General features: G+C 34.2%; 1 protein-coding gene across 10 annotated transcripts in view; it reads left to right on the forward strand.

Annotated features, from left to right (window-relative positions):
• EML5 (EMAP like 5) overlaps positions 1–17,217 on the forward strand; it is a 121,461-nt gene that overhangs the window by 32,718 nt on the left and 71,526 nt on the right. For all 10 annotated transcript variants that reach the window (XR_011324697.1, XR_011324698.1, XM_069783676.1 and 7 more), the window contains exons 6-11: positions 5,824–5,959; positions 8,884–9,085; positions 10,180–10,317; positions 11,082–11,338; positions 14,069–14,281; positions 16,198–16,365. Coding sequence is in view for 8 of the 10 variants with exons in the window: in XM_069783676.1 (XP_069639777.1) it covers positions 5,824–5,959; positions 8,884–9,085; positions 10,180–10,317; positions 11,082–11,338; positions 14,069–14,281; positions 16,198–16,365 (1,114 nt within the window). In the remaining 2 variants the exon portion in view is untranslated. The remainder of the gene's footprint in view (positions 1–5,823; positions 5,960–8,883; positions 9,086–10,179; positions 10,318–11,081; positions 11,339–14,068; positions 14,282–16,197; positions 16,366–17,217) is intronic.

The following is a 17,217-nucleotide window of genomic DNA, read 5'->3' on the forward strand; positions in this document are numbered from 1 at the left end:
CTTCTGTATGCATCGATAGAAATACTAAATGTATTCAAGAAGACCCAAATTAAAAATGAAGAAACATGAGGAGATATTTTAGCCTTCAAATATTCCCTGATTCTTACTCTATACATTCAGAACTGGTTTTAGTGTTCATATTTAGTCTTTAATAGTGTTCTGTTCTATATTTTCCTAACATGATGTGGACATTTACTTTTTGATGTTGACGTTAGGGAAATGAAATTTAAAAATGCTTATATTGCATATGCAGACCTGGATTCCCAGAGAACGTGTGCATTTTGCCTCCTATCCAAAACTCATCAGGAAAATACCCTCCCATCCTCTTTGGTGCTGTAGGAGACACCTGACCTGTATATTCACATATATGTTGCATGGAGTGTTGCTTTTTGGCTGTTTCTGTGTGAAATGACCCAACCGATAAACATAAGATGGTGAGAGCTTGTTACTCCATTACCTTATGTGCTGTGTCAGTCCTTTATTGACCACAAGATCAAATTTGAAGCTCTGCTCCTTATCTTCAGTAGTGTCAGTGGACAGAGCTCAGGTGACCTTGGAGTTGGTCTCATCTAGCCTTCTATTTTTGGCTCTGTCCTTTTAGGCTCAATGGAATAGTACTTTGCAGTACTGAAAATTAAGTAGGGGCACTAGTCCATGGCTTTGGAATTCATTTTCACAGGAGATTAGTGTCACTACAAATCTCACCAATTTCAGGGGAAAAAACCCCACAATAAAATCTCTTATGGAAGCTTACTTTCCAGCAAAATGAAACCTTGCTTTTCAATAAAATACTGCTTTAAAGAATAATATTGTCAGACTATTGCAATCACAAAATGTAGCAGCTTGGAATAAGAGTGCCTCTTCAGCCAAACTAAATTATTACCATCATATTTTACAGTTATTTTGTACTTTATTTTATAAATCATGTCCTTATCCATTCTTTTAAAAGAAAATGCAAGTGTAAATGGCAACATTTGTGATGTGCATCTGTTGTTAAAAGCACAGTGTGTGCATATTAGGGAATTGATAGAAATTTCCGTTCAATATGCTAGTGTTGGAATTGTCATCCCTGCATGCCTGTTTATCATCTCCACATCATTACTCCTCAACAGGCTTGAATTAAACTGAAAATTTATTCAAGGAAAACATACCTCATTATTTGCATGAAGTACCATGTATTCATTTCTTGCAGCATAAACAGTAGGTATCTGAGATGCCGGAAAACATTTTCTAAAGCACATTAGTGATATGGGCATATGGTCCATCCAGCTGGCAGTGGTCTGCATTAATATAGAAAATGGGTTCTTTTCAAAGGTTGGCCATCTTTGTTACAGTTACCCTAGCTGAAAAGACATTTTTTATTTTAAGAGTAATTCAATGTGAAAAATAAACTGTGCTGTCCCAGTACAAGCAACCGAGGCAACAGATAGCAAGTTTAACACTAGCAAGCAAAATAAGAATTCACAGCTAAGCCAGATTATCTGTCTTCTGTCACAGCAATACTAAGAACTGTAGACAGAGGAAAGAAGAGTTTCCAGTAGATTCCTATCTGAGTTTGAGTAGAAACTAAAAGTTGAGAGCAAATAGGTCGGGATGACTGGAGAATTAGTTGAAAGAGGACTGGAGAATTCACTTAATGTGGAAGTAGGAGTGAAAAGTAGGAAAAGATGGAAACAAGCAGGGGTTAAGAGTAAAGGCACAGAGTTCACAGGGAACACTGGATAGCAATGGGAAACTCAAATTCTAGTTTTGTTCATCTCTCCTAAATAATACTACTAATAATGAAAGTTTTCAAAGGGAGAAAGAAAACAGAGCAACATCAAAGCATATGTAAGTTCATTGGCACTGGTAGTACTTCAGGAGTTTGTAGGCAGTGCATCTGATTGTGGAAAGTTAATATATACCTTGGAAAAAAAAATCTTTTACTAGATGTCTCATTTTTGTAAGTGCAAAGAACAGATGATAGATTCTTTTATTTATTTTATCATCTTATATGTTCTAAATTCAAGGTAGTCCATGACTGTTAGGATATATATACATGATGTTACTCAGGTATTAAAACAAAATAGCATGCTTATTTAAAAACACTGTACATTTTAAAGATTCTTGTGTGCTATGCCTTTTCCTTGCATAGTAAATGTACATAAGATGCTTTCTCAGCAGCTGAATAATTTATTTTGAGGTAGTCTTTCAGAGGTACACATTAAAGTTGTGTGGATTGATGTCAGAAACTGAGGTTAAATAACAGGCTCGAGGTTAAATAACAGGCACTCTGTTAAAACTATTGCACACCTATATCAGTTGGCTGAATAGTAATTAAATATAGATGGAAACAATATAATGAACTTAAATGAATGCTTTTAGGCTGGTCTCATGTACCAACACATTAAGTCATGCAGTATTTTTCTCCTGCTGCTTAGACTAGTCATAAATTTGAAAGGTATCTGTCTGCTTATTTCAGCCAATGAGAGGCATATAGGCAACTATTTAATTTTTTTTATAGTAATATGCCCATTTTTAAACTGTTTTACGGGTGATTTGTTAGATAGGAAGATTAAATTTCACAGTAGTGGCTCTCCACTGTAAATTTACTGACCCCAAGCTTAAATGTTTGCAGTCCATTTCCTTACTATGCAGTATATATTGGGAGAGACAATATCTTAGAATAAGTCCCCAACATGTGTTGCTTCACATGTTAGCATCTATGTTCTGAGTTGTATCTAGGAGTAAAAAGGAGACACTGGAGTTCTTACTGAACTGGTGTAATTTCTCTGTTTTCCATATTGCTCAGTAGTATTCAGTTGCTTCTGAAGTCATCCATATGATCTTTCAAGCTTGGTCCTAATTATAGCTAACTGCAGTCATGTGTTTTAGGAATTGCATAGTCAGAGTTAGTGTGGTGGATTTTATATAAACAACTGCATTTAGATAAATTAACACTTGATTTTTGTACATTGGAGGCAAGATAGGTCCAGCAGCAACATATTGCTGCAAAATATTCATGCAGTAGAGACCATCTTTGTCAAGTTCTTCTTGTACTTCTCCAGCTTTCAATTATTATTTCTGGTAGATCTGGGCATTTATTTCTTTGTTCTCATTCAACTCTTTTTTTCAAATTTGAGGAACACAGATGTGATACCAGCTGGTTATACTGGAAAAATAAGAAGTATTCTGCATTCTGAGAAAACTGCTGATCCATTTGAGATGTTATTTCTAGAATTTTCCTGTTCCTTAGGAAGTGTAATGAAAAATTTGTAACAGAAGCATGCAGTCTGTATGTCAAACTTCGTAACTTTTAAGATGGAGGACTTTGATCTACACCTTTTGTTTTGATTCAGGAGCACAATCAATCTTTGTTGCTGACATTATTCAATTGGATCAAAGTCAATACAATTGTTTGCCTCTCATTAGTGCTAGAAGGCTATTGACCATCAACAATCAAATTATGTTAATGAGAATTTCAGGCTGAAGGATTAAGAGAAGCATGGAGACTCCAAAGTTGATTTGCATTAACAATCTTGACAGTTTCTAAAAAGAAAGATTTAGTGGAAGAATTATGACTGGCGAGGATACCAGAGTAAAGAATCTGGCTTTTCCCCATTAAATATGAGCCTAACAATTAAATGAAGAATAGCTAAGCTCAGCTTCTTCTATTAGGTACTTACAGTCCCCATTAGTAAGGGACCTTTTTTCTAGTTTTCATCTAATTTTTCTATTCCAGTGGCACATAGACTGAAATGAGAATGTCCTATTGCATTTCAAGAGATTGAGCAAACACAACATCTGCCAAATCTCCTTGACAACCAGCATGTCCTTTTCAAGATAAGGATATTCTGTGAAATGGAAAACAGATTAATCCTGGATCCACTTGATCTTATCTTCAGAACATTCAGCCAGCTTCCCACATCACCAAATGTCTGAATCTTTTTTTAATACTGACTAATTAAATCATAGATTTCAGGAGTTAATTAGAGAAAAGAGAATAGTTCTATTATCAAGGTTGCATTCCAAAAAGAGCTTTAAAAGATTTAAATATACCAGAACTTGGGCAGAATTCAGCATGTGGTACAAAATGAACCAAAATTCCTCTAGCCTTTTATTTGCTCAATGATGCTAAAAGGTTAATGCAGTAAAACAGACAGACACACACAGAGAAACAAACACAGTTTGGGTTTTATTTTCAAAAAACTCTAGGCTCCTAAAGGAACAGAAAGAGGATTTTCAGGATGTTAGAGATAATGGGAGTTAGCCTTCTAATCTGCTTACCACATAAAATTCCACTACATTCTGTTTAGGCACATACTACTGAAAACATGGCTGGTCTTAACAAGTCTATATCCTGACGATGGACACGACACATCAAAAAATTTGAGTTCTGTCACCCTAGTCTTTCAGTTTTGATTGTCATTTGACAGTCTAGTAATAATATGCTTTTTTTTTTTGTGAAAGCTGAGAGATTTCTTTTTTTCTGAACTTAAAAAATTACATCCTTGTTACCTGATGCTAGAGAAGCAAACGCAATCCATGTTTCATTATGATCAGTCCATTATGGTATTTTCCTTAGACATAATTTAAGAAGAAAAAACAGCTTGGTAGGAGAGAATAGTAATGAGTACCTGGGAATTCTCACAAGCCACAACACTGGATGCTAATTTGTTCTGTGAGTGTACAGCTTTATTTTCCCCCCAAAGCCAATCTCTCCTTTGCAAATTGCTTTCATTTTGGGGGTTAATGTGCTTCATTACTGTGAAATCTAGACCCCCAACCAAAGAAAGTATTGGAACTTTACATTTACTTCTTTACAAGACTAAAATTTCAGAACAATGTTATATAAGATATATGTATGTTATTGCCTGTTCTACCTTCTTTTGGACAGGAGTTAGAGACAGATTTTTCCCTTCCATTGTTTTCAATGCTCTCCTGTTTTCTTTTGTCATAGCTGAATATTAAATATTTTCAATAAATATAGAACAATTTTTTTTTTAACTTCTCATAGGCTTATTAGCCAAAGTTGCCCTTTCAGTAGCTTTGCTTACTGAAATGCGTGAGCTACTTCTGAAAATAAGACTAGTGAGTTGTGTAGGTACTTTTTTAAAAAAAAAAATGTATATACTATTTAGATAATGTGTCATGTTTACATCAGATATAGTGGCTATGTGGATGCAATACCTTTTCTTTAATAATATATCATCCTTGGCCTCTTTGTTATCCTGAAGAAAACATGTATCAAGTGAGTTAAAGAAAATGTGTTAGGTTTTGTTTCCTGATATCCACCTTTAAAATAAGAGCTTATGTATTTTTAAATGGTGTAAAGTCATCACTTTTTTTCTTATATTTTCCTTCTAAACTTAAATTTTAAATCAATCTTCCTTGGCTTAAAATGTAAAAAAAAAATCCCAGATATTTTTTTCCTGGTTGCATAGAAGCTGAGTAATACCAACAAAGGCCCTGAACCATGCCTAACAGAGATCAGTGGAAATCTTCCTGCTGATATTTGTGAGAGTTGGACCAGGCCCTCTTTCTAGGGATAAGAAGCAACATGACTATAATCATCATCATCAGGATTAAAGCAGTATTGCAGCAATTTTCTTAACTTACTGTTTGTCACTGAATGTGAATTCTGCTTGTTTTGAGTTTGTTTCCATTTCTGACTCTTTCATATTTAAAGCTTGTATTAGTTGCATATGTTTATGCCATTTTCAACAGTGTAAGAGGTAAGAAGACAGGAGGACAATCAATGCTGGCATTGACAAGAGTTCCATGTTCCGTATTGGTATCTCTAATCTGTGTATTTTGTTAAAAATAACTTTCTTCTCTCTTCAGGCAGGAATTTTCAGCATGAATGCATGTGAAGAGGGGTTTGCCACTGGTGGCAGGGATGGCTGTGTTCGCTTGTGGGACTTAAATTTTAAACCAATTACTGTGATTGATCTCAGGGAAACAGACCAGGGATATAAAGGTAAAAAGAAGTTTGTCGCTTTTGACCTACGGATAAGGTAGGAAATGTACCAGTGTTTTGAACAAGAAAAGACTTCAAAAAACCAAAAAGGTTGTCTCGTGTGTTACTATGTACTCTTGCTAGAAAAGGAATTTCATCATGCCCACTAGTATGGAGGTCACATAGTCCTTCAAAGTTACTGTATGACATGCTATGAAGTTGTAAACACAGAGATTTAATTTTTTTTCTTTTAAACCAATAAAATGCACTTCTTTGCTGTAGCACAGCAGTTTTTAACAAGGAACAGTAATGCTTTAAGACAACTTAGAAGAGATGGTGAGATCTACAGTGTAAAACAGCAGAGTACAGAAATTGCATTTGCTAGTTATCCAAATTTTCATTAAAAGTATTTGGAAGTAATCTACAGTTTTGTAGTACTTAGAATGCTGCTGACATACCTATGACTTCAATTACAGTTTATGTCATGCTAAAATTTTACATCTAGCAGTTTACATATAGCATGTTTTGTCAGTGTTCTAGATATTGTTGCTGCAGTGATTCAGGAAAAGAATACAAACATATACTGAAGCACTAATGTCATTTACAATATTGCTTTTGTTGGCATTTGATTTTCTTTGCCCACAGTCACTTCGTTATTTTCTAGTATCTTGCCAAGAATTTGACAATGTGGTAGAATGTCTGATGGCATTCTGATAACTGATTGCAAGTTAAATCTTTGTATTCTGTAATTGACTTGGCATTTCCACCAAGATTGTGAAATACTGCAACAAGATGGAATACATTCCATTTTAAATGCCCTGAGGTACAGTGACTCTCATTTAAATTTAAATTTACTCAGCTGCTGTTTCTCAGCTCTGTTGCATGTACTTGAAAGCTATGTTTCATTCCCCATTTCATTCTCTCAAACTTGTTCTCTACTCCAGATTGTCATCTTTACTTTGGAACAGACTCTTGCCATGAACTCTTTTGGTTCTTCTTGATCACTTATGTGAACTCCATCCTCATATTTTTGACTTGTCAAATGCCCATGACAGAGCTAATAGCTTTTTAAAAATCCTATCTTTAATAAGTTTAGTTTCCTGAATCTTTTCCCTTCAGTCTTTTTTCTTATTGTATCCTTTTGAGGATTGCCTTTATGACCTGTCCTTCTACTCGTTTTCTTAATTGCATTTTCTGCTGCTCCTAGACCTCACCTCTTGGTAATTTTATCCACAAGCACATACTCAAGTTCTGTATCTCTGTGAATGGCTCGTAGAGCAATTAGTCGACTCTAGATGTATCTCCAAGAAGTCAAATTGTTTTTCAAAATATCTCCCAGCACCATAAGGAGTTCCAAATTACTAAAACAGGTGTCTTAATCATCCTTCATCAAAAATTCTGGTTGTTTCTTTCTTTATTTTTTAATCACTGTAGACAATATACCATATAATGTCTAGATTATAGGGCTGAATGGTAAGGTGGTTACATTCATCAGCGCAGCACAATAGGAACAAATCTGTAAAGCAAAACAGTTGGTGTAGTGGGTTAGAGTAGCACAATATATATGCATTTTGAAGGGTGTTATCTCTAGTCTGGTTCAGTGGACAGAACATTGTATTGCAGTTGCAGTGCAGTGAGTGCACTCCTGAAGCACATCTTTCAGTTCTGTTTCATATGGAGGGAGTCTTATTTGTGTGTTTGAAGGCTATGTTGTAATGCAAGGCACAGTAAGTAGGCACAATCTGGAGCTTTGTTTTGAAAGCTAGCATTGTCAGAGTTAAAACATCAGTGCAGATGCACCAGACTGGCCTGCTAACCCACCCATTTGCTGCTTCCATGTCTTGCAATTTTTTTCCAATGTAAATTTAATAACATAAGGCTATTCTTTTCCCTCTACATAGTTAAAAATATTTTTCAGAAGCACATCAACTCATACCATTACAATATTCCTTTCTCTCTTCTGAGAGATACAATTTTATCTCACATACTAATCCAGAGTAGTTTTTCAAAGATCACTCTTGAGCTACTTTCCACAGAAGTCAGTGTTTAGGCAAAGTGAATTAAGTCAGGCATTGCTACCATCTGGTTATCTACACCTCAAATTGGCAAAACTGAGTTGTGCTATCAGAATGTAATGAATACAGCCTGTTTTAAAAGGTGCATATTCCTAAAATTGGGCACCTAAGACTGGGTTCTCAGTGCACAACTGTCCTAACTTCTGTTTTATTATTCCCAACCTTATCTACAAAGAAGTGCAGCCTGTGAGTGCTCACCTCCACTGTAAGCCTGGAAACTAATTCAGTTGTTAGGAATGCATGTTAAATCCCATCATAAACCCCTTTCATCTCTTTATATGTTGTTTCAGTTTGATTTATTTTTATTTTCTATTTAGTGGGGAAAATAATTCCAGATACTATTAAGATGTTACAAAGATCTGCTTTAGGGGGAGCATCTCAGAAGCAAGCTGCCGAGAATTAGGCTCTTCAAACATCTTGCATATAATGCATGTTCCAGTGATGCTTCTGTCACTTATGTAATTTAGGTTCATCTAGCTAGTACTAAGGTCCATGGTTTGATCACAAATTGTAATTTATATTGTCTTCTACCTATGTTGAAATTTAAAGACATTAAATGTGTAATTTCAGATGCAAATGTCAGTGTTATCTTTGTCAGAGATCTTGCAGTACAAGAATTAGGTACATGTCCTTTATTAAAATAAGGCTCACATTTTATTTTAGAATTTTTGTAATGCTAAGCTTGAAAAGTTAAATGTTCCAAGGGCAGTATGTGTTATATGGAATAGATAAAAGGAGTAAATGGAGGAATAAAAGAAGGTATATGAGTATGTCTTGACGTTTTCTTGCTTTTATGTTTTGTCATGTGCTACGTTACCTTTGTTTCACAAATTCACAGGATGTATCTCTCAGTAACAATCTCTTCTATAGGTCTGTCTGTAAGAAGTGTTTGCTGGAGAGGAGACCATATACTCGTCGGGACACAAGACAGTGAAATTTTTGAAATTGTGGTGCATGAGCGTAATAAGCCTTTCCTGATAATGCAGGGGCACTGTGAAGGAGAGCTGTGGGCTTTGGCTGTCCATCCTACAAAACCGCTAGCAATGACAGGAAGTGATGATCGATCAGTCAGGTTAAATCTTGTTTGTTTGTTTCTTTAACTGCATAAAGTTTTATACAAACAGCTCATTTTGTAGATAACCTAATTGAAATGTATACATTTTAAAGGTATTAAAATGTGGCATTGAAGTGCTTCTGAACCAGTTAAGTTATGCATGAAATTAGTGCTCTCTCATAATAAAATATAGTGGAAATGTATATTTCACAAAAATGAAATGTACAAAATTTGAACAAGTTTCAGCTATCCTAACATTAAGCGCTCATGCACAAGTATCCCATAACTGTTTTCTATTCAGGAGTTATTTTAAGCATTCACAGGTTACAATGAAAAAAATTTTATTAAAAACTTACAATTTTTACTCTTACAGTATTCACTTTTTCACATGCTGCGAATCAACTTTTAGCTTGGGAGTTTCATCAAACAATGTATGCATAGTAAATAGTATCTATATTCTGAGAAAACCCAGAAAATTACTCCCTTTTACAAGTTTATCTTTTTTTGTCAAAAACATCTTTTCGTTCTGAGAAATTAAATGTGTTGGCATTTTTGTTAAGTACCTTAAGTGTAGCAGGGTTAAGCAAAACAGTAGTTGAATTATGAATGTTGAAATAATGCTCTAGAATGCCAGGTATATCTTGTAAATGACAGATGTTGTAACGTATCTTGTAGTAAAAACTTACATGTTATAATATTATCTAGTTATATATAAGGAGTTATGAATAATGACTTGTTAATAAGAAAGGATATCTTACTAAGCAAAGTCTTTAACTGTTCTTTAATGTTGTTCTTGGCTAAAACAGTGGAATTTTCAGAGTGGTCTAAAAGTATATATCATCATATATTGTCATTCTTTTTATATTCAGAAAGTCAAACAAAATTAATCTGTCCCTGCATTTTCTCATTAGATATCTTCTCACTATTTTAAATATAGGAATATTCTTTGTTGTATGCAAAATTCACACTTTTGTCTTAGATTTTCCTTGTGGAAAATTATTTTAAAATAGGACACTACCACATCCAGCGTTCTGCAGAAATTGCAGGCTTCATGCTATCTATGACACAGCTACAAACCACTCCTTACATTTGTAATTATTACTTTATCTTAGAATTTGGAGTTTAATAGACCATGCTCTGATTGCCCGGTGCAATATGGAGGAACCCATTCGCTGTGCTGCAGTTAGTACCGATGGAATCCATCTTGCTCTTGGAATGAAGGATGGCTCTTTCACTGTGCTTCGAGTCAGGTATGTTACAAAAATTAAAAATAGGTATGTTATTAACTCTTTCAAGCATGTTACCTAATTGCTTTTATAAATTGTATGTATATTGACACTGTAGTGACCATATATGAGTAGATCACTTACATTTCTGTTTTAAGTCTTGAGGGTGCTCAAATTTTTTAAATGTGTGCTACATGTGTTCATGTTGTTCCATAGCAATACATATGAAAAAGTTTATTGGTCTATTTGCAAAGAATGGCAGTGTTCTAGGAAGTGTTTTACTTTAGGTTTTAGCTCTATTAATTATTCTTGAATTACTAAGAAATAAATTTTCATTACTTCCTAAATTGTTTCCATGTGTTGGAATGCTGCTGCCAGCACATCAAGCATACAAAACCAGTGCTATCTTGTTGCTGTGATCCCACAGTTTCAAAGGGAAAATGAGATCTGTGTCTCATGTCAGTGAAGTTTTCTTCCCTGAGTGAATAAAGATGTGGTAATCTACCTGATGAATTTTTTTTTTTTTTTTTTTTTGCAGACCTAGCTTGAACAATTCCTTTTGTTCGCTCTCCCTTAGCCCAGTGCAGCACATTCTTGTGTCGCTGTTCCCTTCTCTTTTTTTTGCCATGAAGCCCTACCCAACTCTAAAAATCGCAGTGTTGGGTTTGCACATGTGATAGTAAAGTTCACTTCATCATTTCACAGTTTTGTCCATTTTTTAAAACTGGGTACTTGACAGTGTGATAAGGCTCTTCTATACTTATGACATGCTTTCTTTCATACTACAGAGATATGACTGAGGTTGTTCATATCAAAGACAGGAAAGAAGCTATTCATGAACTGAAATATTCACCAGATGGGAATTTCCTAGCTGTTGGTTCCAATGACAGCTCTGTGGATATATATGGTGTTGTTCAGCGATACAAGAAAGTTGGGGAATGTATTGGATCTTCAAGTTTCATCACCCATATGGATTGGTCTTCGGACAGTAAATACCTACAGACCAATGATGGCAATGGAAAGAGACTTTTTTACAGAATGCCAAGTAAGATTCTGAGTTGACTTTATGATATTTCTCACTTATTACAGAAAGAGTGTATAATAGTTTTGTAAAAACAGCCAAATACAGATCCTGGTTCAAAGCACTGGGTTACAGAGAAGTTTTTTTCTAAGTTCATATAAATACTTGCTGTATTTGATTAATTATTATATAAGTATAGCATTTTCTGGCAAAGTTACTTAAATATTTTTATCCTTATATGTTTACTCTTCTTTATAATGCATCTTTTCATGGTAGAGATGCTGGCTTATAATTTATTTTATTTCTCAAAACAAAATTTTTGCTCCCACTTTTTTAGAAAAAGAAGAATATTGCATTCAAATTCAATTTTGCAGTAGCTTAATAGCTTTGTACTTATTCAGCTTGGATATTAAATGAATTATCATTTGCTTGCACTGTATGGTTTTCAAAATGTGTGGAAATATCAATATGGTGCATCTTGGAAGAGTCATCTAGTTTTCTAGAACTATGTTTGCAGCAGAACTGAGGAACTTAAAAAAGCTTTTACAGTGAGAAATTTGTAATAGAAACAATTGGAATGCAAATGAATTTGGAGGTATAATGGGACTAGGTAACTGTAGAGAAAATAAGAGTACCTGATATAAGGGTGCCAGAATGTTAGGAATTACTCACTGGAAGCAAAAGAATATTGAAGCTGTGATACATATATGATTCAATCATGCAACCTTCAAAGTGAATAAAAATAACCAAATGAAATTTAGCTGGGCAGTCTACTGATAACGCAAATTCAAATATGTCTTTTCTCTTTTATGGCAGGGGACTGTTAAAGAAAATTAGTATATTAGATAATACTAAAATACAGTTTTCAGATTCAAAGTATGTGACAAGCCCATTATTGTAAATATTTTCAAGACAACACTGTCTTGAAAACTTGACTGAACTGTCCCATACTCTTGAAACAGTTTTCATCAAGACAATTCCCTCTGCAGAGGACATACGCCCATAGGACATATATCTTAAAGCTTCAAATTTAAGTAGTCCTGATTACAATATGTCAAGGACAGTGTTTGTCACAAGATTTGACTTTTCTTCTGTGTGTATACACTCTTTATATAATATCATTCTATATTTTTCCCCCCTCATGGTATTTCTAGTATTTATTTATTATCATCACCACTTACTATATTGTCCCTTCATTTGTTACGCAATATTTATGCTTTGCGCTGTACATTATTCATAGTTCCATGGAGCTTTTTGTGACTATCTTTGCTGAAGCATCTAATTTATTCTATGCACAAGTTTGATTTTTTGCTCTGAATGAGACAGAAGATATGTAAGAAAAGATATTGAGAATTTAATTAGACTGTAACAAATACATACACACAGGAGGAGCAATTTGAAGTTATATAGGCAGCTTTCAGACTGGAGTTTCTTGATATATTAGAATGTGGGATTGTGAAAGCTTGTTTATGAAAAAGTTTAGCAAAGTCAGTGAAGTTAAAGGATTCTCCTAAATATTTCAAAATAATGATTGGAATCACATAACACTTGAAATTCCACTATAAATGAGTAAAGAACTTGCAGTTGCCTGATACAAGAGATGTAGGAATTTGTCACGGATATAACCAGTATTAGTAGTCATCGTTTACATGGATTAGTGATTGAAAGAGATTACAAGGTAAACCTTGTCAAAGGGTGCAGTTATTTCATCAGAGCTGAAGGATCTTCAAACAGGGCATTTGAGTTCCTTTCCAGATTTTGGAGGGGTACATAGTAGTTAAACTTCCTCGAGTATGGGGGTTTTTGGTTGGTTGGTTGGGTTTTCTTTAAGTTTTCCTTTCTGATTTATCTGCCATTTTGCTTTATCTTTTTTCTGTGGCTGTTCTTTACTCTGTTTATTCCAGTCCACTTGAGTTCTCCCTTGCCCTAGCCCTCTGTTGAAAACATACCTCCTTACAGTATGTTTGGCTGCTCCCCCCTACATCCCATCCTATCCCCTCCCACTAGTCAGAATCCTATTAGCAATAAGAAAACAGGAAAAAACCTAGCCCAGTTGCCTTCAATTTTGTTACCACTGAAGACTGAGAGGTGAGTTGTTGGCAGTGTCCTGCTAAGGTTCTGCAGTTGCACACTCAGTCTGACTCACAACTTTTACATTTGCTTGCATTGTTCTTGTGTTGCTCCTGCACTCTGCTTCTGGCCATTCCTGAAACAGTATTTATTAAATGAGCCTTTGGTCTGACTCAGTACTTAAGCTCTTACATGAAACTTTGTGGGATTGGAAGAACCTTATTACAGCTAGAGCTGATGTGAAATAATTTATCAAGGATCTAAGCATAGAATTGGTATTTTCAGTAGTTTACAGCGGCCAAATAGAAATGAGTTCTTCAGGTTTTGCTCTAAACAGCCCAGGTTTCTAGAATAGTTCAGCAACAAAATTTTTCAAAACTTTATCTTAGAATGGCTACATGTATTTTTTGATAAACATTTAAAAATGACACAGCCTCAAACAGATGTCAAGAAATAATAAAAACCATAACGTACCAAACCCTTGATCTTCTGTTAAGTAGTCTGGAGAAGCCTTACTACTGATACTGTTGGTCATAATAGAGAATATTAGATCACGACAGTTTTAGGAGTTAGTTTTTAATTCTGTCTCACTTGGATTTGATTTCTGGAGAATTTTAAGAAATTTTACATTCTTTAAAATTGCATAAGTGAATATTGAAAAATAGCTCTTTATTTTTGTCTTAGGTGGAAAAGAAGTAACAAACAAGGAGGAATTAAAAGGCATTCAGTGGGCGTCATGGACCTGTGTTTCTGGCCTTGAAGTTAATGGAATCTGGCCCAAATATTCAGATATAAATGATATAAATTCTGTGGATGCAAATTTTATTGGGCAAGTTATGGTTACAGCTGATGATTACGGAATAGTAAAGCTCTTTCGATACCCATGTCTAAGAAAAGGTAGTACCTTTAAGTTCAGTTATAAATGCGTATTTTTGAGTTTTGGTTATTCAAGAAAAAGGTTTTAGAAAACTGGGGTTTTGAAAATTATATAAATAGCCAATATTTATTCTTCGAAGTTTAGTTTGAGCTCAAAGGTGGAAAACAATAATAGGCTGGTGTATTGTATTGGTATTCATTGTAATAGTAACAGTAATTTATTTGCATTTTGAATAGGGTAGCCAAAAGTTTTACATAGATTTTATTTTGTAAAATAGTTCTCCTTTTTTTTCTTTTTTTTTTTTTTTAGTAGAATTTCACAAGGCGATGCAATATGTACCCTTTTATGAGATATGTATCTTTAATTAGTTCACTTCGGTCTTCAAGTAGTTTTCTTCCTTCCTCTGGATCTGTGATAGAGATTTGGGCTAGGAACTAGAAAAAATAACTTTCTAAATTATTAGAGGCAATTAATAAGTGAACAGCAAATTGGTCCTGTAATCAGAGTATGCCACTGTACGTTATTTGAAGTTTAAAAACTTTTCCAACACACTTTTCCTTAAAAATTTACTAGCAATAAGGACAAATCTCATGTGAAATTTTTAAAAGTGAAGCCTAAAACAGGGTATATAATTTTCAAGTTTACTATTCAGGACTGAATGAACAGGGGAGAGATGTAGATCTTTTTCAATGAGAAAGCTTCATTTTTTCAGAGCTGTTTGAAGAACTTGATTCTAGACATCATTCAACTTGGAACTGTAACAAATTATCAGTAGCAGAGATCTCTGTCTTGGAGCTGGTAACATGATGATGATGATGATCAGAGAAAGCCTGTGAAACCTTCCCTAGCTTTTAAGAAGAGTCCTCTTAACCTAAAAAGTTTGCCTGGGGACTAGATCAAATCTCTGTTTTGCAAGGGGAAACAAAAAGTTGCACCATTGTATCATTGCAATTTGCAGCACTGCATGTTTAATGCTGGCTAAAACCACACAATCTTTGTAATGGGTCTTAGGATATGTCTTCAAGCAGTATGTGCTTAAAGAATTTTATTTTTTTTTTAAATGACTGATACTCCCCATAGTTTTTTCAACTCTTTTTGTCAAAGGTGATATTAAAAAACATTTCATTTCAATCTTTCCAGTTTTATTTTTAAAGTGATAAGGCTTTATTGGTACCTGAGATAATAAAAAAATATATTCTTTAAAAAAGTCTTCTGTCCATTTGAAAGAGACTGAATTTGTTCCCCTTTTATCCCCCATTTTGCACTGGGATTATAAAACAAAAGAAAAGGCACAAGAATCTGTATAATAGAGTGCTGTTAGGAACTTCTTTTTAGTAACTGATCCAATAATTGTGTTGTAATTATGTAGTAGTTAGTGAAAACATTAACTTGATGTAGTTATACTACTGCTACCACTGCTGCTACTACTACTACTAAAGGTGTGAGGACAGAATTGCTAGAAGTGCTTAGCACTCAAATTGCACAAGCGGTGGGAACCAGCACACATATGGGAATGTTTTCATAGAGCTAAATATACATCATTTAACACTTAAATAATTGCATCTTTTCAATGTAGAAATAATAATTGGCAAAATCTTGGTTTGTAAAAAATAACATAAAATTAATACAATAAATTTTTTTTAAAAATCTTCCTTTAGTACACCTCATACCTCACTATCATATGTTTTCTCTCTTTGCGTCTGACTTTTTAAAGCTATTATATCCTGGAATCCAAATTTAAAAATTTATCTTTAAAGACAGATAAAAATTTTTGAATACTACCAAAAGCTGCTGCTATTAATAAAAATATCACTAGTAATTAAAATATCTTAATTAAATTAATACTTTTTATAAAGGTTCCTTGATATGTTTTCCTAAGGTGCTTCTGAAACATTTATTCCACATATATTGAAAGACATTTTTATTCTTGTTCTAGGAGCAAAGTTTAAAAAATATCTTGGTCATTCTGCTCACGTGACAAATGTCAGATGGTCGCATGATCACCAGTGGGTTGTTTCCATTGGGGGAGCTGATCATTCTGTCTTTCAGTGGAAATTTGTCCCTGACCGGAAGTTGAAGGATTCTCTTCATATAGCACCCCAAGGTAAGTAATTTATTTTTAAAAAAGAGGAGGAGGGGAGGCTAAAAGAGAAGTAAATTTATTTGGTGCAAGTATAGAAATAAATATTTAAAATTTTCAGTCTGCACAAAATTGTTGTTCTTTAAACTTTGCAGATGCCTGAAGTACCTGATAGTGTTGCCTAATACTTGCCTGTACCCTTGTACGCTCAGTCTAGCAAGACTGTGAGAAAAATTCACCACTGTGTTCCCTGTGCAAAGGGAAAATTTAAAAGTTCAGATCATAGATATGAATTTATGAATTCCATACATATCATCCTTTACTAAATTGACAACAACTGGATGCCCAGATGTCACTGGACAAAAAAGATGTATATACTCCTTTGATTAAAGTTTGAAGTATTTAGATGATAATTTAAGCATTGTAATTGATTTTTTTTTAAAGCAGAGTATTAATAGCAGAATATTTGGAAAAAAAATATAGATCATGTTTCAACCAGTGATTAATACAGCAATTATTCTCATGACTGAGTTTCCCGAAATCAAACAATTAACTGAGTGCCTCACTTGGAAATTCCTAAAGAATTCAGAGAGTCCTTTGGGGAAATAAGTATATAGAGTTACAGTGAAATAGGCTGTTTCACCCTTGAATTGCTAAGATCAGTTGAAAATGTATCAGAAATGAATGCTGATTCAGTGCTGGCCTTGTCAGAAATGCAGAAAGAAGCAATAGTTCTCTTAATTTCCTTGATGAAGCCTCCAAAATGCCTTTAATTGGTTTGATCCTTCATGGTATGAATTAATTTTCAACTAATTATTTCCTATGAGCCAAATTTCTCATTAGCTACTGCTTCCCAAGATAAAATTCTTATATATG

Source organism: Haliaeetus albicilla, chromosome 5 (assembly GCF_947461875.1).
Source record: "Haliaeetus albicilla chromosome 5, bHalAlb1.1, whole genome shotgun sequence".
Taxonomy (NCBI): Eukaryota; Metazoa; Chordata; class Aves; order Accipitriformes; family Accipitridae; genus Haliaeetus; species Haliaeetus albicilla.